The 27,652-nt window shown below is 37.5% G+C and overlaps 1 protein-coding gene across 1 annotated transcript in view; it reads right to left on the bottom strand.

Moving 5' to 3' along the window:
- Positions 1 to 27,652, bottom strand: part of LOC114645752 (sodium/potassium/calcium exchanger 3-like) — a 406,374-nt gene that overhangs the window by 98,172 nt on the left and 280,550 nt on the right. The window contains exons 6-7 of the mRNA XM_051935338.1: positions 19,478 to 19,581; positions 9,241 to 9,315 (exon numbers count right to left, since the gene is read on the bottom strand). Of these exons, the coding sequence (XP_051791298.1) occupies positions 9,241 to 9,315; positions 19,478 to 19,581 (179 nt within the window). The remainder of the gene's footprint in view (positions 1 to 9,240; positions 9,316 to 19,477; positions 19,582 to 27,652) is intronic.

Raw genomic sequence — 27,652 nt, 5'->3', positions numbered from 1 at the left:
GTAAATTTTTATTTTGTATGTCCATTTCCATTTTAGCTTAATGTTGTTCCACTTGAACATTGTGCTCCCTCTGAAACACTCTGAGTGTTTTGTACTGCCACAGATTGACAGGTTTTATGTTGGCCATCAGCAAACAAGGTATAACTCGACACATGCTTTATGTTGTCTTTGTATATGAAATGACTCAAATCATCAAACCAACAATGTATCCTGCAAACAAAGATATAATGTGATCTAGACAGGAGGTAATGGACCACATCTGGAATTTATGTAGTAAGTACAGAGCTGCCAGTCCTATCAATAATGTTCTCATTAATTTCATTTACCCTTAACTACTCACACCATTTGTCATCTCATAAGTACTTGTGCAGTGTATGTTATGCACCAGTGTTAAAATGACTATTTATATGAATGCTGTGAGGTTGTAATTAGAACACTCTAGACGAGAACAAGCTATTCAGCCCAACAAAGCTCGGCAGTCCTATCCACTTATTTCTTCCAAAAAAACATCAAGTTAAGTTTTGAAAGTCCCCAATGTCTTACTGTCTACCACACTACTTGGTAGCTTATTCCAAGTGTCTATCGTTCTTTGTGTAAAGTAACACTTCCTAATGTTTGTGCGAAATTTACCCTTAACAAGTTTCCAACTGTGTCCCTGTGATCTTGATGAACTTATTTTAAAATAACAGTCTCAATCCACTGTACTAATTCCCTTCATAATTTTAAACACTTCAATCGTGTCACCTCTTAATCTTCTTTTGCTTAAACTGTATAGGCTCAGCTCTTTTAATCTTTCCTCATAATTCAACCCCTGTAGCCCTGGAATCAGCCTAGTCGCTCTTCTCTGGACCTTTTCTAGTGCTGCTATGTCCTTTTGTAGCCTGGAGACCAAAACTGCACACAGTACTCAATTTGAGGCCTCATCAGTGAATTATAAAGGTTGAGCATAACCTCCCGTGACTTGTACTCCACACATCATGCTATATAACCTAACATTCTGTTAGCCTTCTTAATGGCTTCTGAACACTGTCAGGAAGTCGATAGCTTAGAGTCCACAATGACTGCTAAATCCTTCTCATAAGGTGTACTCTCGATTTTCTGACCGCCCATTGTGTATTCAAACCTAATATTTTTACTTCCTATGTTTAATACTTTACATTTACTGACATTAAATTTCATCTGCCACAAATCTGCCCAAGCCTGTATGCTATCCAAGTCCTTCTATAATGATATAACGGATTCCAAATTATCTGCTAATCCACCTATCTTGGTATCATTTACAAACTTAACCAGCTTGTTACTTATATTCCTATCTAAATCATGTATACTGTATATATTAAAAATAGCAGCGGCCCTAGCACTGACCCCTGTGGAACACCACTCTTAACATCAGCCAATTCTGAAGAGGTTCCTCGCACCATCACCCTCTGCTTCCTGTGTCTGAGCCAATTCTGCACCCATCTAAAAACATCACCCTGAACTCCCACTTCTTTTAGTTTGATGCCCAACCTCTCATGTGGCACCTTATCAAATGCTTTCTGAAAGTCCAGATAAATAATATCATATGCTCCACTTTGATCGTATCCTTTTGTTGCCTCCTCATAGAATTCCAGCATGTTAGTAACACACGACCTCCTTCTTCTGAACCCATGCTGACTGTTCAGAATAACTCCTGTCCTTGCCAGGTTTTGCTCAGTCTTATCCTTAATAATTCCTTCCATTAATTTTCCTGTGCTGCATGTTAAGCTTACTGGCCTATAGTTGCTTGGATCTGCCCTGTCCAGTGCGCAGTGACTTCCTAAAAATATGTGCCAAGGGTTTATATATGTACTTGCTATAAATATAAAATAATAGTAATATAAAATATTGCATTAATTTTAAATTGTACATGTTTTTAATGCAATTTAATACCAATTTACTGAATAGTATGATACATTCTAGGACTATCTTGAAATAAACCTGCTGTACTTCTCCAGTGCTCATTCATCAATTGTCACACTTTCATCCACTGCAGGATTTGCACATGTATCACATTTCACTTCAGTTGTTGAATGTTCTTTGCAGATAAATTCATTGCAAGAAGAACATCTTATCGTTATCATACATACGTAAGTACTCACGCAGTTTACCATATGCACCATATAGAACCTGTGACTTTGTTTCTACTCATAAAACCAGCTGGGGGCACACTGGAGGGAAACCATTGCAATTCTCTACTTGTAGTGAACCAAGCTGAGGATAGACGGCAAATGCTGTTGGTAGGTTCAAGTAAAAGGACATTAGACAAAAATAATTGAGATTGTTGAACAAAATACATAAGTGTGAGTAGTTAACAGTTAATGCTGTGTGAATATTACAGCTTGAAAGGATCACTAGTCTATCAGAAGTGTTTCTGCAGCAAGTGAAGACTATATTAATAATTCTGTTAGCTGCTTCTTTATGGGAGACCCTGAAACCACCAAATCCTGTATACTTTCTTCCAAAACAAGGGCTATATTGATGCTCAAATGTGAAATGTTTGCAGCTAATCCCACTAATGTGACATCAGTTTTAAGCATTTGAAATGGATGGTACTTTATCTAGGACAGGTTTTTTAAACATCAAGTAGTAGGTACCAAAATTATAGTATCTTGAATAGAGAAAAACAATATTTATATGAGGGAAAACCACGAGAATAAAGTACACTAACCAAATGCCATCAAGAAACCAAATAAACCTCAAATAGAATAGCCAACTAAGCACATGTGAAGTTTATCCAAATCTCGATTATAGGATGTGTATACCTTTATATGGCTGCTCTGATGATGCCACATGCAGTGCATCCTTGGGTCTTTCTGGGAAAGGTTACAATGAAAGCTACCAACATGAAGCTACACAAAATGGTGGCACCCATAACAAAACAAAATGCTGATGTAATATAAGGGTAAATAAAATTTCAAGTCTTTACAGAGACCTTGTAGGACTAAATAAAATTTACCATCAAATACCTTGGATAAGAAAATCTCCAACTGGATGTATGGTTTAATAAAATGGCTTACAAATAATGATTCAAAATGAAAAAAAAATCACCAAATCTCAACAAGAATGTAGGGCATAAAATACAGGATTTTGCACCTTCATTTTCTTCTCCATCTCCTGTTGCTAGATTCACAGGATGTGCTGCAAAAAACAGAAAACTTCTACAATCCCCACAGTCTTTTCTCCTAATTTTAGCGGCTTTTCTAGCACACTCCTTCTGCTCTCTCCTTGATAATCGTTTTTTGTCACTGATCTTCTCCACTCTCCTCTCCATCTTACCTTGCAAAATTATACACTGTGCGCCCAGCACCCCATTTTATTCACCATTTGATGTCACTGGTGGGCAATGGGTTGAAACTCCTGTGTAATTACCCTTTGCTTGGCTGGCATGTTACGTCCAGTAAGTGATTGGTTTCTTTTTGGACTAGATCACATGATCACCATGATGTTTTGAACCTTGCATTCCAACGTTTGGAAAACATAACAATGGCCATGTGTTTCCCCACATAATGTAAGGAAAAATAAATAAAATAAATCACTAAACTTATGAATTCCTCCCAAGTATAAGGAAAAACAGGAAAGTAAAGTCAAAATTAGATTTTTTTTCTTAATTATACAGTTAAAAAGTTAATAAACTTTGTCATTTATTGCCAGAAGTGTACAGCAAATATGATCAATAATTAGTATGTCACTATAACTGTAAATGGTTATGCAGATAAAAATGTGATTTCTTGGTACATTTACATATTGATTTAAATTGCATTTTTAGCTTGACAGACCTAATGAACCCAGAACAGCTGTATACCTATTTTTGAACTTACTTATTGTTTATCTTAGCTTATATTTATACACATATGAAATAATTTAACTTGGTATAGAAAAAACATATTGTGTAATGAAGACACTACAGAGATTACATATGAATTTTCGAGATGAGGTCCACTTTAAATGCAAACTTCCAAAGACAAACTTAAAAACAACACTTAGATGACAATCATGTATAAGATATTTTATATAACCAAGATTTTTACAGAATATTCTAGTTACATAGAAAATGAGAGGGAACAATGGTGTTTGGAGCAACTAAGTTGTTTAATTTACTTTTTTTGTAAATAATATTTGAATTAGATGATGCAGCATATATCTAGAAAAAGAATATTAGCAAGTAATCAACATGGCTTCAGATGTGGAAGGTCGTGTCTCACTGATATGCTGGAATTCTATTAGGAAACAAAGCATTTGATCTGAAAGGTGCATATGATATTGTTTATTTTGATTTTCAAAAGGTTTTTGATGAGGTATCATATCAAAGGTCAGTGATGAAACTAATAGAAATGTGAATTCAGGGTGTGGTTTCTAGGTGGGTACAAAATTGGCTTCAGGGAACTTTTTCAGAATTAGGTGATATTAGAAGTGGTGTCCCTCAGGAATCAGTGCTTGGACTGCTGCTCTTTTTATTATGCATAAATGATCTGAATAACAATATAATCAGTAAAGCTGGTTAATTTTAGAGAGGATATCAAAATCTGTGAAAGGTCAGATGATGTAGAATCAGCTAAACTGTTGCAGAGGGATTTGGATAGGATACCGACCTGGGCAGATTTGTGGCAGATGAAATCTAATGTAAGTAAATATAAGGTATTACATGGAGAAAGTAAAAATGTGAATGGGAGGTCTAAAACTTGAAACTATGCTTTATGAAATGGTCCTAGGAGTAGTAATGGAGTCTACATCCAGACAGTTTAAAGAACTGATCAAGAAAACTAATAAGATGTTAAGTTATATATCACAATCAAGAAAGCTAATGAGATGTTAAGTTATATATCACAATGTGTGGAGCACAAGTCTTGGGTGGTTATGCTTAAGTTACGTAACACATTAATGAGGCCGCATCCTGTAGTAATGTGCTCATTTTTGGTCTCCATGTTACAAAAAAAACCTTGCAGTGCTAAAGAAGGTCCAGAGAAGAGCAGCTAGACTTATTCCAGAACTACAAAGTATGAGCTGTGAGGAGAGATTGAATGAGTTTAACCTTTTCATTTTATGAAAACTGAGATTAAGTGTAAGTGTTTAAAACAGTGGATCCCAGTTGACACTTAAAATAAATTCTTCAAGAAGAACACAGGAACATGATTGCAAATGTGTTAAGGGTAATTTTTTTTTCACACAAAGAACCATAGACACATGGATTAAATGACCAAATGGTATGAGGGAGAGCAGGACCTTAGGGACCTTCAGATCTCAACTTGATGTTAATTTGGAAAATTTACATGAATAGAATGGACAGGCACGTTGGGAAGAATGGCCTATTCTCATCATAACTTTTCTAATGTTCTAATCCATTTTCATAAATGAATAAGTTTTTGTGGGTCTGTCTGTGTGTCCATCCGGTTACTATGTCTCTGTTATTCACAAACATTTTTACTAATAAAATGCATTACATTTGTCATTCCCATAAATGATGCATCACAAACTTTAACACTGCTTTTATGAATCCCATACCAAATGGCATGTAATGGAGATTCATGAGTTGTATTTGGCATTCCAAGAGATGGGACATCAGAAAAATTGTATATAGATTAGATAAACTTTATAAATCCCATGGGGAAATTCAGATGCTTGCGGAAGCAGAAACATAAACAAGGATACAGACTCATAGGACAGATAATACAGCCAATCGATCGATCAATCAATCAAAAAGTAAATAAATATAAATACATTTTATTACTATAAATTTTTGTGATGTGCCATCTCTTGTAATGACAAATGCAGTCAGTGTATTTTATTGGTACCTGCATTGCAAAATACTACTTCTTCTTTTGGCAGCTCCCGTTAGGGGGTGGCTACAGCGGATCATCTTTTTCCATAATTCCAGTAAATTGTGCACTGTAAATGTTAATGCTGAGGTCTATGTTGATCAATTAGATTTCAACCTATCTTAAACAGGATGCATAGCTAGTGTTCTAATAAGAGCTAAGGCAAAACAACTTGCAGTTTGCTGTCTCAATGTTTTGACATCATACTGCTGTTCAGAAAATTCCATCCAGTCTTTGGACATGTTTTCCCTAAACAAACAGGTACAGCTGAAGAGCCAAGAACTCATCAATAACCAAAAACCGGACCACAGTCTTGTTGAACCAGACACTCTTCTTGTGTTGATAATAATGATAATATGCTTTGTATCTACAGCTACTTCCTTGAGTGAAGTTAAACCACATAAGATTCGATATTTAAACAACAAGTACAAAGCTAAGGCAAAAGTCATAGTCAAAAAAGGCAATAAGCTTGAAACATGGAAACCCAATGAGAAAGGAAACACATTGGTAGAAAAGAATGAAGGAACTCTGGGAATGAACATCGGTGAAAAAAACAAAACTAAAACACAAATTCCTTAAATGAAAGGCGTACTTAATAAGTAGATGTTAAATGAGCGCTCTTTGAGGCTGTGTCTTAGCAACAGAATATGCTGCTTACAGGAAGAGCCAGCATTTGAACACAAGGGACAGTAAAGACATTTAACTACTGTTAAATGGGACAATGGCAGACCTTAAGTTCATAAATATTTAAATTATTATCCGATCATATATTCCATTTCAACTGATATACATATAGTACATGTCACATAAATTAAACCACTGGAGGTATAAAAATGGTTAAAAACAAATGGTAAATATAAAACAGCGAGCATAAATCTTTTTGTCAATAGAAATGAAAAGGTTGTGCAAATCTTAATTTATAATATTACCAAATAGCTTGGATTTTTAAATATTATATATTTAGATTTGAGCCACAGGGCTCCAGAGCCTATCCTTGATGCACTGGGCACAAAGCAGGAGCCGACCCTGAACAGAGTGCCATTCTATTATGGAGCTCAATAACAGACAAAGCCATATTGGGCTATTTAACTTAACTGACTATATTTGTGTTTGGGATGTGAGAAGAAAGCCAAAGACATTTTCCTGGGACTGTGAGGTAGAAGTGCTAACTACTGCACTTGCTAAATTTAAGGATAATTATAATATCAGTAGCAATAAAGGCTCTGACCTCCTTGCAACCATGAAAAGATACAAAAAAGAATAGACAGATAAAAAGAACACATCACTTCAGTAGATGCGATTATTTCATTTTTTGATGAATTAATTTGCTATTATTTTATCATTAGGCTAGCAGCATATTCTTCTGTTTCACCCTGTACTACTAAGTACTAAGTAGCTTATTGGGCTTCAAGCTACTCTATTCAAGAAATCTCTATTTCAAACTGACTATTTTATTAATATTATTGTTATTATTGAGTAAATACTCTGTTTGCACAATTATCATGTAAATGGTATTCCTCAGGATTAATTTTAAGCTGAACAAAATAAAATGCTCTCAGTCAATCCATAATTTTATTTTTTATCAAACTTGAATGGTTAACAAAGGAAAAGTAAAGTTTGTCTTTCTCAGTGGAAAATATTAGTGTGCACAATTACTAGGCAACTACGAGAATCACAAATCTTTTTTTCCTACTCACATGTTTACTCTCAAGTTTTAAAGCAAGTATAACAAATAAGTAACATAAAATGACATATAACAAATAAACAAATAACTTTTTTGTTTTTTGAAAAATTTTCAATGTCCAATATATCCACCCTTCTGTTCAATAACTGCCATTAAGCTCCCATCCATCGAGTCTGACAGTTTCTTGATGATCTTTTACTGAATCAGCAATCACAGCAAATGCCGTTCAAAGAGATGCATTGTTGTCCCTAATTGTAAATCTCACATTTGAGAAAGGCCCAGAAGTTCTCAATAGGACATAAGTCCGGTGGGCAAGGTAACCAGTTCACTATTCGGTCATCTTGGAGGGCCTTGCTGGCTAGCCAAGCAGTGGAGTACTTGGATGCATGCAATAGAGCATTGTACTGCATAAAAATCATGGCTTCCTTGAATGCTACTGACTTCTTCTTGTAGCACTGATTGAAGAAAGTATCTTCCAGATACTGGCAGTAGGATTGGAAATTGATCTTCTGTCCATCTTCAACCCAACAAGGTCTACTAGCTCATCCTTAATAATAGTAGCCCACACTAGCACCATTTCACATCCTTGCTGTTGATGCCCTGAGTCCAATAGTGGTCCACCCATGGCCCCACAAGTCTGGTCCATCATGAGTCACCCTCATTTCATTTGTCCATAAAACCTGAAAAATCAGTCTTTGGGTATTTTTGGCCCAATCTCTTCTTTTCTTATTCTGTGGTAATCGTGTTTCAGCCTTCTTTACCTTAGCTATGTGTCTGACACCTTAAAACCTTGTAGTTTTGAACACTTCAGGTAGGATGTAGTTCAGGAATTTGGTGGCACTGGAGGCTAATGGGTTTCTGGAAGCTTCATGTTTAATTCATAATTTCATAATTTAATTAAGTCTTTTGCAGTTAATTTACGCTTTTTGGATCTCCACATATTATTTGCAAAAACTTCTGGCTATTTGCAAGAAAATCTTTGATTGTCTAGTGGTCACACCCCAGTAGTTTAGCAATTTCTAGAGTGCTGCATTTTACAATTTTTCACTTCAGTTATATCTGTTTTGGCCCATTTTCAGTGAGGTAACAAATCTGCCTAATAATTATACACATTAATACATGATGTTAATCTCTTTAAGCCATGCTTTCACAACTTTGAACAATTACATAACACCTGAAAGTGATTACATCCAAAAAGCATTCAGGTTTATATTTTTCAGAATTGGAAAATGAACAGAGAAATAATGATAAGGCTGACTTGCCTAATAATTGTGCATGGAGTGCAAATGCCTGAACCTTCTACTGAAGCAAGCTACTAGGTCAGCATATGTTTTCACAATTGGAGCACAAGGGGTTTATCTCAGGGCCACACAGTAAATTGGAGAGAAGAATCGAAAAGACAGTCTTATGGTTTAAAGTGGATTGCCTTAGCCATTGCAACACACTGCCTGCCTGTGAGTTACAATAAAGTATGGTAACAAAATTGAAAGAACAATGCATTTACAGTATACACATGTATTATTTACAACATAATATAAAGGACAACTGAAGCTTTTTTGAAAATGTGAGAAATTATTTTGATTTTTCAAGTTGATATCACTAGTGGTCCATATAATTAAAATTTAGAAATATAAAATAATTCAGTTTTATTGATTTTTTTTGTTTATCTGTTAAAAGAAACTCAATTAAAACTAGTAGAATGAAATAGATAAAGGAACATACCAGAATAAGTGCAATGACAGTGAAGGTGTAATATGAGGAATCCCGGAATAATGACCACCAAGTCAGAGGTACAGTCTTCTCAAAGAAAAAAAGCAAAAAAAAAAAAAAAAAAAAAGAGAGAAAGAGTAATAAATTATAATCTGGCTCACATTTCATAAAATATTGCAGAGTAGCTCTAAGGCCTCCAGCAAACATCCATTTTCCTCTGTCATTTTTTTAATTTACCTTAGAGGCCTAAAAGTACAGGACACATTATTTATAATCATTGCAAGCAAAGATAGCTTAATGTGGATTTTCCATAAAACTATATGAATAACAACATTTGATGATTTTGCAGGTAATACATTATGCAGCTTTTTTTTAGTGGCGAGCTTTAAGCATTAATACAAATGAGAAGGTAAGCTGTTTGTAGAAAAATGATTTGATTTGTAATGCTCATGTACTCATACGTATCTTACCTATTATTTTTGACATATTCTACATGTTTTGCATTTTTATATATTCAACAGAAATTTGGTTTGCTTACAATGTATTTCATATTCAAAGCAGAATTTAAATGTTAACTTTATCAAAACAAGGAAGCATCTGCAAAGATCAGTACACTTTGATATCTTCAACTGATAATGGATCACAATTTTAAAGTTTATTAATACTTTGTGTATACAATCACACAAACGCACTAACAATGCAATGCAAAATCATATGAGAAAGGTAAGTAAGTAAGCCATTACGGCTGTAAATACCACAACTTACTTTTACTACATTACTGGTAAAGTTGCTTCAGTCATCCAGATGATTAACTAAACAATGTGACATTATGTAAATACTTTCACGTCATGGAAAAACAGGAGACAGATATCAGATAGAAGCATACAAATTCATCACATTATGTTTTGTAAGTAAGAATTCAAATATTTAATTGTCTGGAAGGCAATGAATTACTCATTTTGATGTTATACATGCCTGCTTATATTCTGCAGGATGTATTTATGCTTCCATGTCACTTTTAAAAGAATGGACTTGCAATAACTGTTAGAATAGCTGTATGGGTGGTTGTGCTCTGAGCTGAACTACATGTCACACGTGTGAATTATTATGAGAACATGTTGGCAGTGCTGTAAAAGAGGTCACACACAAACATCCAGGGAATATAGACCTGCACAGAGAGTTATGATGATGGTCCACTAACAGGAATGCAGTGTGGACAGAACTTCTACTATTTCATGAGAAGAAAGAGGGGGGTAGCAGCCCATGTGAGGCTGAAAAAACGGCTGCTGTGTGCTTAGCACAATACATCTCATAGAATCTGCTTATGGTCATTTACTGACTTTGTGTATTATGCTTATCAGTGTGCTCTTTGAGCATATCATATTATACTAATGTTTGTCACACATATTATTTATGCAGTGCTATAAATGAAAATTCTATCTGTCTGTCCACATTTTCAGGTTTGTATATTTTATTTAGTTTTCTTCAGTAACAATAGTAATTACTGCCTACCACAATGTAAAATATGTTTTGTTAACAATACAAAAAAATTCAATGAAAATATGCTGTAATTTTGTAGGCTGTGGTTGCAATCTGAGGAAAGGGATGGAGCACTTTCTACGTTCGCTATCAATATCTTATATATAAACGTCTACGCGAGGAAGTGTGTGTGTGTGTCTGTCCAGCCCAGAAGTGCGAGGTGGAGTCGGAGTGTGGGCTCCGCCTCCGAGGAAACAGACAACTCACTTAGCCGATAATAACACAAGCGAGGCCAGCACATCAGCAAAACGAAACCTCAGAAGAAGTCAAAGTTGCTTAGCCGCTAACATTTGCAAAATGGTATCCCTTTTACTTTTCCTCCCGCTGCTAATACACAAACAAGGCAAGTACGTCGGCAAAACGAATCCTCCTAGGAGAGAGATGCCCAGAATAGTTCCTTTCAATTATCTGACATCTCTACATTTAAATTTTTTTCTGATGATTTCAACAGTTTCCAGGACCCCAGGCTTTTTACAGCACAGGCGTACGCAGCTAGTTTATATATAAAGACAACATACAGGATATAGATTATGCAGTATGTTGTAGAAGGAGCGGGCAATCTAATGCTGTAGAATTCCCCCGAACTAGCCAAGGAGGACAGACTTACCAAAAATGGTGCCTATTAGTTATTAATAAAGAAAATAGGGAGAGATGAGCACAGGTAGAATAGAAAGGTAATAATTAAACAGCAAATCTTGTACCCTCCCTGAGTCTCCTGGTATAAGTGTTGATCCCTGTGTAGGTGGACTTCTTCTAGCCTGGCTTCTCTTTTTCCAGCCAGTTGGACTTTGTTTGAACTCTCCTTCTAACTATTTATGTTGAAACAAACCAGGCGGCTTTTATGGGAATTTCCATATATTGTGTTTTTTTATTTTTATGCTGAGGTTGACCACTTCACAGTAGAAATACTGTAGCTGGGCAACCACAGCTTGCACAACTTCTTCCCATGATGCGCATTATTTCTTGTAGTTAGATTGGTTCTGTGTTGAATTGCATCCATAGGTGCTTGTTTTGTGCCAAATCAGGAGATGATTAGTTTATTTTAATATCCAGTAAGTTCCGATGCATTTCGCAAAGCAAACTTTCAAGTGATGTATCAATAAACACCTCAATGCATTTCATGGACTTCTTTAATGGGGCAGAAACATTTTTTTTTCCTGGGAAAATCATCGTGCAAGGTCAACAACAGTTGTGTCTGTGCACCACTGCATTTGCAATTTTTGTGTGGTTTGTTTACCAAATACGGCTCTGTGAACAGAAAACCTATTATCCGATAACTAGAAGAGGACATGAAAATGATGCATTACTTTGCATATTATAGAAAGGAAATGTTTCATCTTGGCAGCTTTACAGAATATGGCAAGCTCTACTGAAGGCATACAGTGAAGTGACCACTTCAATGTCACTTAGAAGTTGTATCAGATGAATTTAATTTCACTGTATGATGTTGCCTATTTATTCTCTGGCAGCCTTCTACATAAACATAACCTCTAGTTTATCTCAGATCACATATTTAATGTCTTTGGGCCTGTTATTTAATGATTTGGAATGTCTGACTAATATTTATAACACAGAATCCAAGTCTATGTGCCTCCAGTGTCCACATTGCGCTAGAAGAGCAGTTACATTGAGCAGGAGGAAGCCCCATGTATGTGCATCACTCTTGTGGTGTAAGATTTAGGCTTTTGATTGCCAGTCAACAGGGCATTCAGTTCTTACCATCTCAGTATGTTATTTGATCGGTGGGATCACAAAGGAATTTACATCCACACGTGAGAGAGGCTATGAGGCTTAATCAGGTGCTAAGACTTGTGTGAACTGCTTTATGGGAATTTTCATATATTGTGTTTTTTTTTTTAAGTTGACCATTTACCAGCAGAAATAGTGTAGCTGGGCAACCACAGCTTGCACAAATGTTTCCCATAATGCATATTATTTCTTGTAGTTAGATTGGTCCTGTGTCATACATCACACAAACCACTCACAAGTTTCCTTGGTGCTGCACCAAGGCCACCCTTTCCAAAGGGTTTTGGTATGGTTGTTTAGGTCCCCACCAAAGTATGACTGTCATATTCACATCTACCTAAACAAATAGGCCTAAGTGGGAATTCATTGTGGGGTTTAAAAAAAAACACCAATAGCAAAAGTATCTCAAGTCTAAAGCCCCTCCAGGGATAAATGCTAACTAAGCCTAGAATCATTTTCAGGCTCTAAGTCATCTTATACAATCTTAGGGCCAACAAGACAAAGTACCCACTGGTGACACTTGAAGATTACTTCAAACCTCAAGCCTTCTGTAGGGCTGAAAGCACAACTTTAAGGTTGCTGCTTCACTTAAAAGGTCTGTTAAGTCCTTGGGGCAATAGTCTGCTATCAGATAGTCTCTAGGCTAACAACTGGCATCCTGTCAATACTCCATCTTTAAAAAGGTGACTTGGTCCGGATCTTGAGTCATTATCACTTGCTGCTCTCTGACTATCATGAAGCACTCTGCTGTCCTTATGCAGTCTCGCCGTCTCTGTGACTCTGTTTCTCTGTGAAGGGTCAGACATCTCTGGCACATGTTGAATTCCTGCTCTTTATAACCCTCTTTCCTTCTACATGCCACTTCATTATTAGGCTTACTGTCTAAAGGTGTCCTTTCTTTTGAACTGGCATGATGACATGTGGCCACTATGTGTTTTCCTTTAACTCTCAGAGCCTTGCTGGCTTTTTCTTAGTCATATGCTGTCCTACATTGCCTGACAACAACTTGTCCACTGGTCAACACAATGCAGACCATATTCATGAACTGCGTATATAGAAGAACCTGTCTGGCTCTATGAAATGTGGCGGACGGCCAGTCATGGGCCCTGGCAGGGATGCCTTCATAATGGAAGGACTGGGGTGGAGAGCGTGCACAGAACATTATCTCCCTCGGATAACTAGATTGCAGGACCCCTGGGTTGCCACAGTGCCTCGGATTCCCACAGGGCATTCAGGGAATTGGGAGTTTACAGAGTCAGCCCTGTTGGGTTCTGTGAGTTCTGCCTGGCCATATTTCATTGATCTTCTGCCTCATCCGGACCTCAGACAACTGGAAGTACTCCCGGGTGCAACATAAAAGAAGCCTGCTGCCATTATTCAAGGAGCCAAAGTCGGGAGGTGGAGAATAACGCTTGCGTGGAGGAAACAGAGAGAGAGAGAGAATTGCAATCTGTGTTATTGTGGCTATGCTTTGTATCTGTACTTGTTGCTGTGGAAAAATCTTACCTGAGAAGAGTTTCCTGTGAATAAAAATTCTTTTGTGCTTTTACACTTGTGTCCAAACTTGTCTGTGTCAGGTTTGGGGAGCTGGAGTGACACTTGTTGATCACAAGGCATACAATATTAAATATTAGAAATGTATGCAATAGTGAAAAAGATAACCTTTCCGTTTTCTCCAAAGCTCAACAAGCAATTGGAAAAAATATAACTACTAATGAAATATCTATCCTAGTCACAGCTGAACCGTGCTTAGATTTACTCGGCCGCTTCAAACCTTCATGAACAGATGACCGATTTAATGTCAGATTTTCAGGGATTAACATTCAGCCTTATGTATTCCCAGAATGAATGCCACTATAAACTATTTTGTCTTCTCCGGTGGTTTTATTCTGAGATGCCACTACACAGTACAGAACTATTTTGAAAGTGGAAATGAGGTTGTTTCATTCTGCCTTATTTGCTCTGTTCTAGCTGAGCATTTGCAATTTGCCTGGCAGTATTATATTAAGTACAGATGAGGGGACTGCCCTGTCTTCTCCTTTTAATATAATGATCCAGTGCTGGAAAACAGGAGCAGAGGATAATGCCATTAAATGACTCATTTTGCTACAGTTTTTGAGGGGGCTTTGAATTTTTTATTTTGCCTTCCTTATAAGAGTACAACATGTGTGCCATTTGTAAAAACCTGTAACATTGTGTCCTAATCTAAGACAGCATACCTCCTTCTCTTGTTCAGTCAATTGTTGGGTGCCCTTCATGTGACATTTCATAGTACAGCTCTAGACTAAGGGACAATGACAGAGGGGAGGGAAGATAAAACTTTGGACTGTGCCAGCTTTGTGGTACTCTGATTATCAACAGCAGCTAGATGTTCAACTGCTTAACATAAACCATGGAGACAGATGAATGGAGTGTTTGCTGGATCTTTCCTGGAGCTGAGCAGAATAAGGGTGGGCATGGGGATGTCAGAGGCAGAGCTGCAAGGACTCACCCCTGACTATTTTACAGAATATTTTGCAAAGATCTGAGGAAACATACTTATGGGTGTGATTTTCTTCCATAATCATCTTTATTAACACTTAGTGAAGAGTGGAAGAGTATGGTAGCCACTCTCAATATTGAAATGGCAGAACAAGCAGTTTTTTTTACCGTTTTATTTTCGTTACCCCTGCCCACTTAATATATAATTGCATCCATTGTAACTCCTCTACCTTTGACCTTAAAGGAAGCCATGCAGGCAACATCCTTATTTGATGTTCCACTGAGAACTTCTCCAAGAAAGAATGCCAAGCTGTTTTCATCCTATTGCAAAGAATAATGTCATCATAGATAAAGATCAAACTTGTACTTCTAAATGACTTTTAAAGTAGAAAAAGTAGAAAAATAAACCCCCCTCCCACCAAAAAAGAGTGTTTTCATCATAAATGAATTCAGTGCAATTAAAATGATATAAAAATCTCAACAGGTTCATCCTAGATGGACGGGTGACTTTGCCACCCATTAGGAGGACAGCTGGCATCACACATAGTGCTTCCCTTTTTTTACATTTGCAAAATGCTGAACCATCAGATAGTTCATATTAGGTTATTTTATAAAGCAGAATTACTGCTCATCATGACAGTTACTGTAATATCTAGTATGCAGGGGCTGGAGGATAATTTAACTTTTTATGCAGTATGCGTAATAATATGTACTCTTAACATAGATTAACAATATAGGCAACATCTTAGAGTAAGAAAATATTTTAAATATGTGACATTTACCATGTAATGTAATGCATTTTACATATTAATCTTGGTCTTATAATATTAATTGTTTACTTTACCTTTTATAATATATGCATAATTTATAGGGACAGACATAAATATGAAATGCAAGAAAGAACACAACATATTTGCTCAAATCCATTGTTTTGATATATGTTTTGGAATGCGATTATTGGAGGCTGGTATTGTGTCAAACTGGACAGTGCTGCTACTTCATAGCTGAACCCCTGCCAGGACTTTCTCTGGTTGGAGTTTGCATGTGCTCCCCAGATCTTTGTGACTTTTGTTCACCTGTTACTACAGTTTATCCACATCCTAAAGCTGTGCATGTTAGCTTTATTGACGTTATGATGCTGTCCGTTGGTGGGTGAGTATGGTCATATGTGCAGTGGATTCATGCCCCACGCAGGGCTGGTTCCCACCTTGCATTTGGGATAAGCAAGGGATTCTTGTGACCACTAAGCAGGGTAAGTGGAATGGAAAATGAATGGATGAAAGAATGGACATTTATTCAAATAATACATCGCAAAGACGAATAAAATCAGCATATTTAAGACAACACTTCTTCATTATTTTGAATTTGTAATATTTATACTGCTATGCTGTCTTACTATGGGCGATTCCCAATTAAAATCATTGCCAGAGTTTTGAAAGCCAATAGGTCCTGACAATGTGTCACTTCTACTCTGAAACAATGACATGTTTTTCTTGTTGTTATTATAGGAGTAGTATTGGGAAACCTCTAAAAACTGCTTCTTGGTATGTCTGAAGCTCAATCTTGAGAAAACAAAGCTTAACTATAATTAGAGAGACAAAGAGAATGAGCAAACATGTTTCAGTGAGTTCTTTAACTTGACCTGCATATGGAGGAAATGTTCTGTTAGTAAATTATATTTATGACAAAGTTGTTCAAAGGATGAGTATTTTCACCAGTATAGTAGTCAGTGAGAGTCAGAACTCCATGTTGTTTTCATGTATTAAATTTATTTACACTACTGTGACCAGTACAGGGCATTGCAGCATCCTAAATACCAGCACAACCACAGAAGTCCTGGGTTCAAACACAAGGTTTATTAGCAGAATACCTTATAAAAAGGCTTCTCACAAGTTGTACAATCACAAATGCATCTTTTCTCTCTTCTCCCTTCTCTCTCTATCTCACTTTTATTTCTCCATTCTACCCAGATGAGCGTGTCCAGTTCCACTCCCAACTCCGACTTGCCTGGATGAATCCGTGGGGCTTTCTTTCCTGGGAGTACTTCTAGAGTTAGGGTATAGCCAGATGAATGCACTTCTGGGTAGAGCCCCCAAGAACAGGGATCACAAATTCCTATAGCACCCTCTGGCAGCATCCCTGGAATTCAACATGGTTGCCTCATGGGACTACGTTTCCCAGAATGCCCTGTAGAAGTCCATACTGGAATGCTACTACTTAACATGCTGGGGGAGCATGTAGCCCTGATCGACTGTCTCCCCCAGTCATTCATGTTAGCCTCAAGGCTGGGTATTCTTCCTCGATCCAACCCTGCTGGGACACCAATGAACCCTGTTCCAGACTGGCATCTTCTACCAACTTCCTATGCCTTTCTTCTTGTGCTTCCGATAGGCTGCTTACCTAAACATTTTCTACACTTAATATTTTCTAGATGAAAATAAGAAGTAAAACATCCAGTAGTACTGTCAATGAAAGCTGAATGGCTGGCAATTAAGTTTAAAAAACCCACCAGCGTCTTCATCATTGTCTGCTTTCTGCCGTGCTGCTAAACTATGACAAATCTGTTCTGAGATTCTTCAGGTAAGTTTCGAGGTAATGTCATTATACTCCCTAATTATGGTGCCAGGAGTGCTGACATGTTGCATGTTGATTAGAATTTCACTGTTCTCTGTATATGTGACAGTAATGACCCATAAATCCTATTAGATCCTAACAGTTTTGTTTGAAAATTAGAGCAAAATATTACATAAGTAATAGATTTGGCACTAGTATTCTACTACTAGAAAATTATGTAAATATTTCTTTATTTATATACAGGTAATACTTACTTTATGTTCATTAAATATAGAATACATATTTCTCAGTCAGCTCCTAAAGCATATTTGTGAGTGGCAGTAGTGACTTAGGAAACCATGTCTATATGGTAATTTTTCAGTGTTTCTATAGCAGTACATATTCACTTCGACATTTTCACCTCAAAGTGGTACCTTGGTACAGCATGGTGTGTTTCTTCATCACAGCTTGAAGTATCCAAAAAACAAGAACATTCCAACTAAGGCAGCATTGTATACCAGACTGCTCAATATAAAACATATGCAATTAGCCACTGGCTGCAGCAGTGTGTCAAAACAAACCATAAAGGAGTCAGAAAACACGAGACCCTATAAAATAATAACAATTTCTATCTTCTTAAAGGAAGAAGGATCTCAGACCAAAAAAGTGCCAGCTTTGTGGAGTTGTGACTATATAAATGGAAAAAGCAATACCCATGCTGTTGTTGTGTGGCACGGCCATCACTGCCCTACAAACTGGGACACTGTGAGCACGCTTGGGATTGTGTTATATACTCAGCAGCAGAGCTTGATTTGCACTTGATTATTAAGCTTCGGAGCAGTTATTGTATGTATAGGAAGTAAATCAAGCATTATCGCTTAGTATATAACACTGATCCTTGTGAACTCACGGAGTTCCAGTGTTTGAGGCACTGTTTTGCCATGCCACACAATGTCTGTCAGTGCCCGATCTGCACTAGATAGTGAGGAGTATGACATGCTTAATCCAGCAGTGAAGGCACAATATACAATGAATCTATGCAGAACAAAGATGATGGTCAACTAATGTACCCCTCAAATGAAAAAATCTGTGATTATTTTTGCCTCGTTTAAACACATGTGAGGTGCAAATCCAGCTGGAATGCTGATCAGGTAGTGAAATGCATGCATATATCATAAATTATTGACACATGTGTGAAGTAGATTGGGAAGCACCGTAAAGTGTGAAGTAGAGTATGCGCAATCAGAGAGTGGTTTTCCTTCCAAGTACTAGCCAGGCCCGAACACGCTTAGCATGAGGTGGATGACCTGTTCTGAAGTGCATGTGGTATGGCTGCTGTCCAGAAATTGTTCACTGTCTGGGACATATCACCCCCTGGTGATAACTGCAGCCTGGCTTCACAGGCATTTCCAGAAGTGTTGCCAATTGCAATAGTCTCTTCTGTACGGTCAACTTAAGCCTTGGCTACTGTCCTGGGTGGCATTAAACTAATTGCTCCCCAGTACGGATCAGATACCCCTGTTACAGTATGTACTATAAGAGTATGGGAGCACAGCAAAAATGAGTTTGTTTTATTCCCCACTATAATGCCCTTCCTTAGGCATGTGGAAAATGGTTTTCTTCTTTCAAAAAACAAATCATTGATGTACCTTCCCTCTTAGCAACAACTGTGCTGGTGAAGTTAAGCTGTTGGATGTAATTAAATAACACATTCTGTAGTAGAAATTACATAAATCAGAAACATTCAAACATTGAATTTTGAAGAACATCAAGCATTTTCTTTGAAATTGCCATCAAAATAAACTGTGGAAAACCAACTTTTAACACAGGATCACCAATTAGCTTCCAGACATACTCCTGAATAAGGGTTTGAAACTTCAGCAACTAGGCGGCACTCCCTATGAGCAGTAGGTGTTTACTCATACTGTACCTGTCCTGCAAAGACGCCACATATGCCAATAATGACCAGGATGTTAAAGACGGCTGACCCAACAATGGTCCCAACACCTACATCTCCTTTGGTGATGAACACTCCTGAAGGGGTTAAGGAAAAAATAAAGATTACATTTGAAACATTTTATTCATAGATTATAGGCTTTCACTCTTCTTACAGAATTATATAAATTGTCCTAATGGCCTGGCATGATGTCCAGAGACATTACTGTGAATTGATCTCCAACTGTTTTTTAAGTCTGAGTAAGATGAATACTTTATTGAATTTTGTCGTATTGTTCCTAAAGTCAAACTCACTCTTAAGATGTCAAACCCACTACCTACCTTGGCATATTTTGTATCCTCTGTTAAACTGTACAACACTACTTTTCACTGATTTAACTCTGCTGACAGCAGATTTTCCATCCTGTATTTAGTAAACTATTTCAGTGTTACATCATACATTGATCTGGGATTAGTACTGATTTTCTGATTTAGTGGTGTTACATGTTAAATCTCGTACAAATCACTTGATTGGCCCTACTTAGAGTAACACATGACAGAGCTGCTTCTGTTGGCTCCCTCCACTTCTTGATGGCATCAGGTAATGGGTCTGTTGCAATTTTTTTGGCAATGTGTGCAAACACTTGGGTCAGAGGACATGTACAGTGGGACTGAATCAACAGCGTTTTGATGTGTTGCTCCAGTGCTATGAAATTGTCCATCTGCCAGAGTACTGCTCAGCAGAGCTTTTCTGACAGCTGGCCTCTCCACTTCCAAACAGTCAGGCAGGGGAGGCTGACAGATGTCATGCTCAAGCAGTGCACTGCTGTTTATTTACATTTTAAACAGTTTGGCCTGTAATGAACCTGGCTAACAAGACAATACAATATATTTTTTTCTGCCTTTCCTGCAGCAGCTGTGGCACAGAAATCTGAAATGATTCAAAGGAAGATTATACTGATGAATTACATAGAGTATAATAGAAACTTGATGCAGAAGAGGTGGCAGTTGGTGCTATGTTATCACAAGAAAATCAATGAATATATGTATAGTTCTAAAAATGATTTACATGGGACAAATCAAAAATTCCAGTTCTTTGCAGATATTTTCAGAGGCTAGTTATTCAAATTCAAGGTTGCAGGTTGCTAGAGGCAGCCCCAGCAGAATTCATCCAGAGGTATTTTGTGCTGTTTCAAAATTCAGTAAGTATTAAATTGACCATGGTACAATCGGGAAATTAGACATAATTAAACATGGGTTCTTGGAATTGTTAAAGGATTATCTGCATCAACATGCTGGTTAGATTGATTGGTGACTCCATGTGGGCCCAGTGTGAGTGTGTCTGAGCAGACCCTGCACTGGACTGGCTCTCTGTCTTATACAGTAGTTAGTGGTGTCAGAAAAAACTTTGGACTCTCTTCACTTTGAATTAAATTAATTAAGTTTAAGAATGTTAAGTTATTTTATAACATTTGCTTATCTAGTAGGAATGATCTCTCTATGTACAATATATATTTTCATAATACAATTTAGAGTCAAAGTTCATGTAAGCTTGTCCTAGGAGCAAACCAGGAAGTCCATTTGGTAGTCCCTTTACTCGTCCATCCTTTATCAAACCTGGGGTGGCTTTTGCAAAAATGATAGATCTTAGTGAATAACGAACAAGATTGAGAACAATGTAGGTAAAGAATGAGTGAGTTTTGTGAGGGTGTTTCTGGAAGCCTTTTGTTATCTGACATTTAATGAATGAGGTTAAAGGATTTTTGGTTGGATCATCCACAGCATCCACATCAGAAAAACACAGACTGTTGGTAATGTGAACATTGATCCCATGTATTTCAAGTGGTAAATACATGCACTGGCCACTTTATTAGGTATACCTTGCTAGTACAGGGATGGATCCCCATTTGCCTTCAGAATGCTTTAATTCTTCATGGCATAGATTCAACAAGGTGTTGGAAACATTCCTCAGGGATTTTGGTCCATATTGACATAATAGCATCACACAGTTGCTGCAGATTTGTCATCTGCACATCTATAATGTGAATCTCCTGTTCCACCACATCCCAAAGTTGCTCTGTTGGATTGAGATCTGGTGACTGTGGAGGCCATCTGAGTACAGTGAACTCGTTGTTATTTTACAAGAAAATAGTTTGAGATGATTTCAGCTTTGTGGCATGGAGTGTCATTCAGTTGGAAGTAGCCATCAGAAGATGGGTACACTGCAGTCATAAAGGGATGGACATGGTCAGCAACAATACTCAGGTAGGCTGTGGCATTTAAGCGATACTCAGTTGGTATTAAGTCACTCAAAGTGTGCCAATAAAATATCCCCCACACCATTACACCACCACCACCAGCCATAACCGTTGATACAAGGCAGAATGGATCTATGCTTTCATGTTGTTGATGCCAAATTCTGACCCTACCACCTGAATGTTGCAGCAGAAATTGAGACTCATTAGATCAGGCAATGTTTATCCAATCTTCTATAGTCCAATTTTGGTGAACCTATACAAATTGTAGTCTCAGTTGTGTGTTGATGGCTACCACTGTGGTCTCCTGCTGCTGTAGCCCATCTACAGGTTCGACATGTTGTGCATTCAGAGATGCTCTTTTGCATACCTCGGTTGTAACGAGTGGTTATTTGAGTTATTGTTGACATTCTGTCACTTTGAACCAGTCTGGCCATTCTCCTCAGACCTCTGGCATCAACAAGGCATTTTCAACCAAAGACCTGCTGCTCAATGGATATTTTCCCCTTTTCAGATCATTCTCTGTAAACCTAAGTGAAGGTTTTGCGTGAAAATCCCAATAAATCAGCAGTTTCTGAAAAACTCAGACCAGCCCGTTTAGCACCAACAGCCATGTTGCATTCAAAGTCACTTAAATCATCTTTCTTCCTCATTCTGATGCTCAGTTTAAATTTGAGCAGCTCATCTTAACATTGTCATGCCTAAATGTATTGTCTTGCTGCCATGTTATTGGCTGATTAGGTATTTGTGTTAACAGACAGTTGAACAGGTGATTTTAATAAATTGGCCGGTAACTGTTTATGCTATATTGTCACAACAGACATGTGCAAATGTTAAAAAACTTAATAAAAATGACTTAATGCAAAAGTACAATACATGAATAAAAGACCAAATCAAATTAATCTATTAGTCAAAAATCTATAAATGGGCTCAAAATGTCACAATGCTTCCTTGCAAAAAAGAACAAAGGTTAAAGAAAAAGGAAGCAACACTTCACAAATGAGGAATTAAAACAACTTAATTAGGAAGTGGCAAAAAATAAAGTATTGTTTTCCAAGGTTTGTGAAAGCCTCCAAGGACTTATGCAGGCACCAGAACTGCATCTTTCAGAGTGAGCTCCATAAAAGTGTTTGTGCTTTGGTATGTGGTGTTACAAGGTCTTTCCAAACAGAAACCATACTTCTTCAAAAAACATTTATATATATGCTTACAACTTAATCAGACTTATCTCCTTCAAAGTAATTCCCTCCTCTATTTATACATCACTCTCAATAGTTTTTCAATTTCTGGAATGCTTCCTGGAACTAATTTTGTGGAATGTCGCATAGATATTGTGATGAATTGTCTACCGTTCAAAATCAGTAACAATTCAGGGTGGATTTCAAAAAATGAAAGAATGTCTGCAGGTGCTGTACACTCATGATAAATCACCTGCTGTGACATGTTTCAATTATATGAGGACAATTAAAAGTCACCAATTAAATTTACATACATGCGCTTGGGAAATTGAGTTGAAAATCATCTGACCTTCAGTCCATCCCAATATGTGTTTCTCTGAGAACTTAGTGTCAATGGCTTCTCTTAAGATGGACATCATTTTTACAAAATCTTCTACTTTAACCTCCTGTGTCGATGCTCTACTTTGAATCTCTGTATAATGACTCTGTCAGTATTAATGCCTCTCTCTGACAAGCCATGTAGCACTAAGAAAAAAAATGTTTAAAAAAGCATGGATCTCATGGTCTACATGGTGGCAAAGTGCTTAACACTGCTGCCTCTTGGGTAGGGGAACATGAGTTCAAATCCTGGCCCTACCACTGTGGAGTGTGCACATTATCCTCATAACTCTGACTTTTGCTTAGGTATTCTTGTATACTTCCTTATCCCAATGATATGTGTGTTAGGTTAACTGCCAACCAAAATGGGAACTGTATGAATCAGAGCACTCTCCCAAAAACTGACTGAATAATGTCCTGTTCAGGATTGATTGCTACCCTATATTCAGTGTTGTGCAGACCATATCAAAGAAAAGAATGCCTGGCTGTATCACTGAAACCCATTACAATAAAGACATTTTAGAGTTGCCAAGAACCCTAACATTGATATTTCTAGGATATTGGTTGCTACTAAAGCAAGGGCTCTAGTGAGGGCATATTGACAGTAAAGATGTCAAGAACTGAACACAGGTGTCAACAGCCACGAGGCAGTCGTGTTAATCACTTCATTAATATGACACACCCAAGTGACAAACCATCAAGTGTTAACCGACTGGTAGGTACTTTAGGTTAAGAAAAATATAAAGGCACCTGGCTGATAAACAAAATGACCTTATTAGTTCACCTACCAATAGTGAAAAGGTCAACCTTTTTTTTCTTGTCTTTTACCACTACAGAATTCTCAGTGTGGCCTTTAAAATTCCCCTTATTTCCATTATGACCTCAGTCTTAGTCTAGCTTGATCAGGTTGATTAAATAACACCATCTCCCCACTGAATGAAACAGACCAGTAATCAACCTCTGCTCATTGACCTCTTCATTACAGCTTCAGGGAAATTGTTGCTATCTGTGCATTAAAAGGTTCTATAAAATGCTGTTTGCTGAGCACCCCTGAGGACTTCATGCCATGAAGCAGATCTTACAGTGTACAATTAAAGAATTCTTTATTAGCAGCTAAGGAACACTTCTCTTATTACCATCATATTACCACAGAAAGAAAGTTCTTATAATCCTAACATGACACAACATTTTCAAACGTGCTTAATCTTGGTGCATGGGGGAATAAAGTGTATCCTGGTAGGATTGGACACAAGGAAGAGGAATCCTGGATTGGATGTCGGTTTAACACAGAGTCCAATTCATACACGCATCTACAATTATACAAGTCCAGTGTATAGTCAGTATAGTATGCACGTCTTGGGGGATGTGAGGGGAAAACCAGGGAGCCCAGAGGAAAACCAATTTATAAACATACAGTAACTGGACATGGGATTCAAGTCCATGACAGTGGAACACTGAAGCAGGAACACTAATCACTGTGCCACTATGCCATCTATACTGCATACACTATATAATACAAGTGGTGATCAAAATGTTTTCAGCCTGTACCTGAAAGAGGTATCCTACAGTGATATCCTATGCTTTTAAAGAATCATTCTCACCTAGTCAGCATTTAACAGAAAAATATCCTGCAGTCAAGAGATGGGCTCCAGAATTCCACTGTGGCATTTCTGGAAGGTGAGACGCAAGGTTTGGAAGACGTTCAACATATATGACAGAAACAAATGTTGTTATAGTTTTACAAATTATAACAGACAGTTGAAAAGTGATGATATGTGAGATAGCAGAACACTACAAATAAATACATATGAGCAAGGTCTGTGCATGTTCAGTGCCTAGGATGTTGACTCTTGAAATGAAGCATCACCATATCTTTATGTTTCAAGAAGAATCAAGAGCTAATGAATTTCAAATGGAAATTTAAAATATGTTTCATAAATGGAAATAAACTTGCATTCATTCCAATTTCAAATAATAATGAAAATAACTAATGCATGGTCACAATAATGGTGTATTTCATGATTATTAGATGTCTCAAAAGGCCTATATAATTGGTCAACATTATGCTGAGTTGGGGCAATAAATCAGAGAAGGCAGCAATTACACATGCTGACACTGTATGGGTTCTAAAGTCAGCCCAATGAAAGGGAAGAGATGTCACATCTATCCTATTCTCCAGGCCTGGCCCTGTGTGTTTATTGTCTATTCTCCAGGGGTTTGAAGAGTTACCCCAGTGGCACACACTACATCAGTGATGAAGACATCAAATCACCTGCAGATGAATAACTGCATAAGCAGGAAGAAATGTTTAATATGTAAGGCATGGTTTTTTCAATGTTATAACAAGTGCATATAGTGCATTCAGATAGTAGTCGCACCCGTTCAATTTTTTCACGTTATGGTGTTTTGCAGCCTTTCATTAAAATTGATTAAATTTATTTTTTCCATCGTCAAGCAACACTCAACACCACAGAATGACAAACAGAAAGAAGGATATTAGTTAGTTTAAAAAATGTATCAAAATAAAAAATTTTTAATATCACATTAACACAAATTTTCAGACCCTTTGCTATGATACCTGAAACATGGCTTAGGTCATTGTATTGATCATTGTTCAGATGCTTCTGCACCTTGTTTGGAGTCCACCTTTGGTCAATTCAATTTATTGGACATGATTTGGAAAGCCACAAGCCTGATTATAGAATGTTCCACAGTTCACAATGTGTATCAGAGCAAACCCCAAACCATGAGTTTGAAGAATTGCCTATACGGCGTAGAGACAGATCTGGGAAAAGCTACAAAAATTGTCTGCAGCATTGAAGGTTACCAAGACAAGAGTGGCTTCCATAATTTGTGACAGGAAGAAGTTTGAAACAATTTTGAGCATACATTGAGATGACTGCCTAGTCAAAGTGAACAATTGTGGAATAAGGCCACCTATATAGACTAGAATTAGCAGCACTACTGACACATGCTTTCTGTTCTCCACTTTCACTTCCCTTCCTAACCCTCCTCCACCTCCTTCCCCAACCTCCTTGTCTGCTGATGACTTTGCAACCTTTTTCCAGGATGAAATGGGTGCAATCAGCAGTCAGTTCTCACTCTTGCTACTATCCACTATGCCTCCTTCCAAGCAACACCCAACATTCTCCACGTTTTCTCCATTCTCTGCCACTGAAGTTTCAAACTTCCTCTCCAATCGCCCCAGTGCATGTCCACTTGACATTATCCACTCACATCTCCTTCAGGCCATCTCCCCATCACTCATTCCAGCAAATACACACATCATTAACACCTCACTCAGCTCAGGCATGTTTTCTACCATCTTCAAACATGCTCTGATAACTCTACTTCTCAAAAAATTAACACTTGATCCATCCCAAGTTAACAAACACAGGCCCGTCTCTCTCCTTTCCTTTCTTTCCAAAACACTTGAACATGCTGTTTCTAACCAGACCTCTGCATTCCTTGTACAGAATTGAGTGTTTGATAACAACCAGTCTGGCTTCAAGAGGAAGCACTCGACTGAGACGGCACTACTAACAGTGGTCAAACAGTTACGACTTGCTAGAGCCACCAACATATCATCTGCCCTGATCCTGCTAGATCTCTCTTGTACCTTTGACACAGTCAACCACAACATCTTTCTTGCCACCCTCTCTGACACCGGCATCAATGGAAATGCTACTTTGGATCCTTGTAGTTGCACGCATTCAGTTGAAATACCTGATGCTTGTGTACAGAGTAGTCAATGGATCAGCACCTGTGTAAATGGAGACACTGGTGCAGTGCTTTATATCTGCTCGCCTACTCAGGTTTGCCATGGTACCTCTGCATGGTATCAAGTCTCAATCCAGACTCTTTTCCAGTGTAGTTCCTAGTTGGTAGAAAGAGCTGCCCATCTCCATCCATACTGCTGACTCCCTCAATTTATTTTTAGAAGCAATAGAAGCCCATTCTGTTCTGTAAATATCTGCCAAATTGTTGGTTAATTTCTTGTTTAAGTTTAATTGCTATATTAAGTGTAATCTATGATTATAAATTACTAGCTGTGTAAGCCCGTGCTGTAAAAAGCATGGGGTTCTAGAAACTATTGAAATCATCAGAAAATAAATTGAAATGTAGAGATGTCAGGTAATTGAAAGGAACTACAGTCATATGAAAACGTTTGGGAACACCTCTTAATTCTTTGGATTTTTGTTTACCATTGGCTGAGCTTTCAAAGTAGCAACTTCCTTTTAATATACTGTATGACATGCCTTATGGAAACAGTAGTATTTCAGCAGTGACATTAAGATTATTGGATTAACAGAAAATATGCAATATGCATCATAACAAAATTAGACAGGCGCATAACAG

The sequence above is a fragment of the Erpetoichthys calabaricus genome, chromosome 1 (genome assembly GCF_900747795.2).
Source record: "Erpetoichthys calabaricus chromosome 1, fErpCal1.3, whole genome shotgun sequence".
Taxonomy (NCBI): Eukaryota; Metazoa; Chordata; class Cladistia; order Polypteriformes; family Polypteridae; genus Erpetoichthys; species Erpetoichthys calabaricus.
This window is presented reverse-complemented; position numbering and strand designations above follow the sequence as displayed.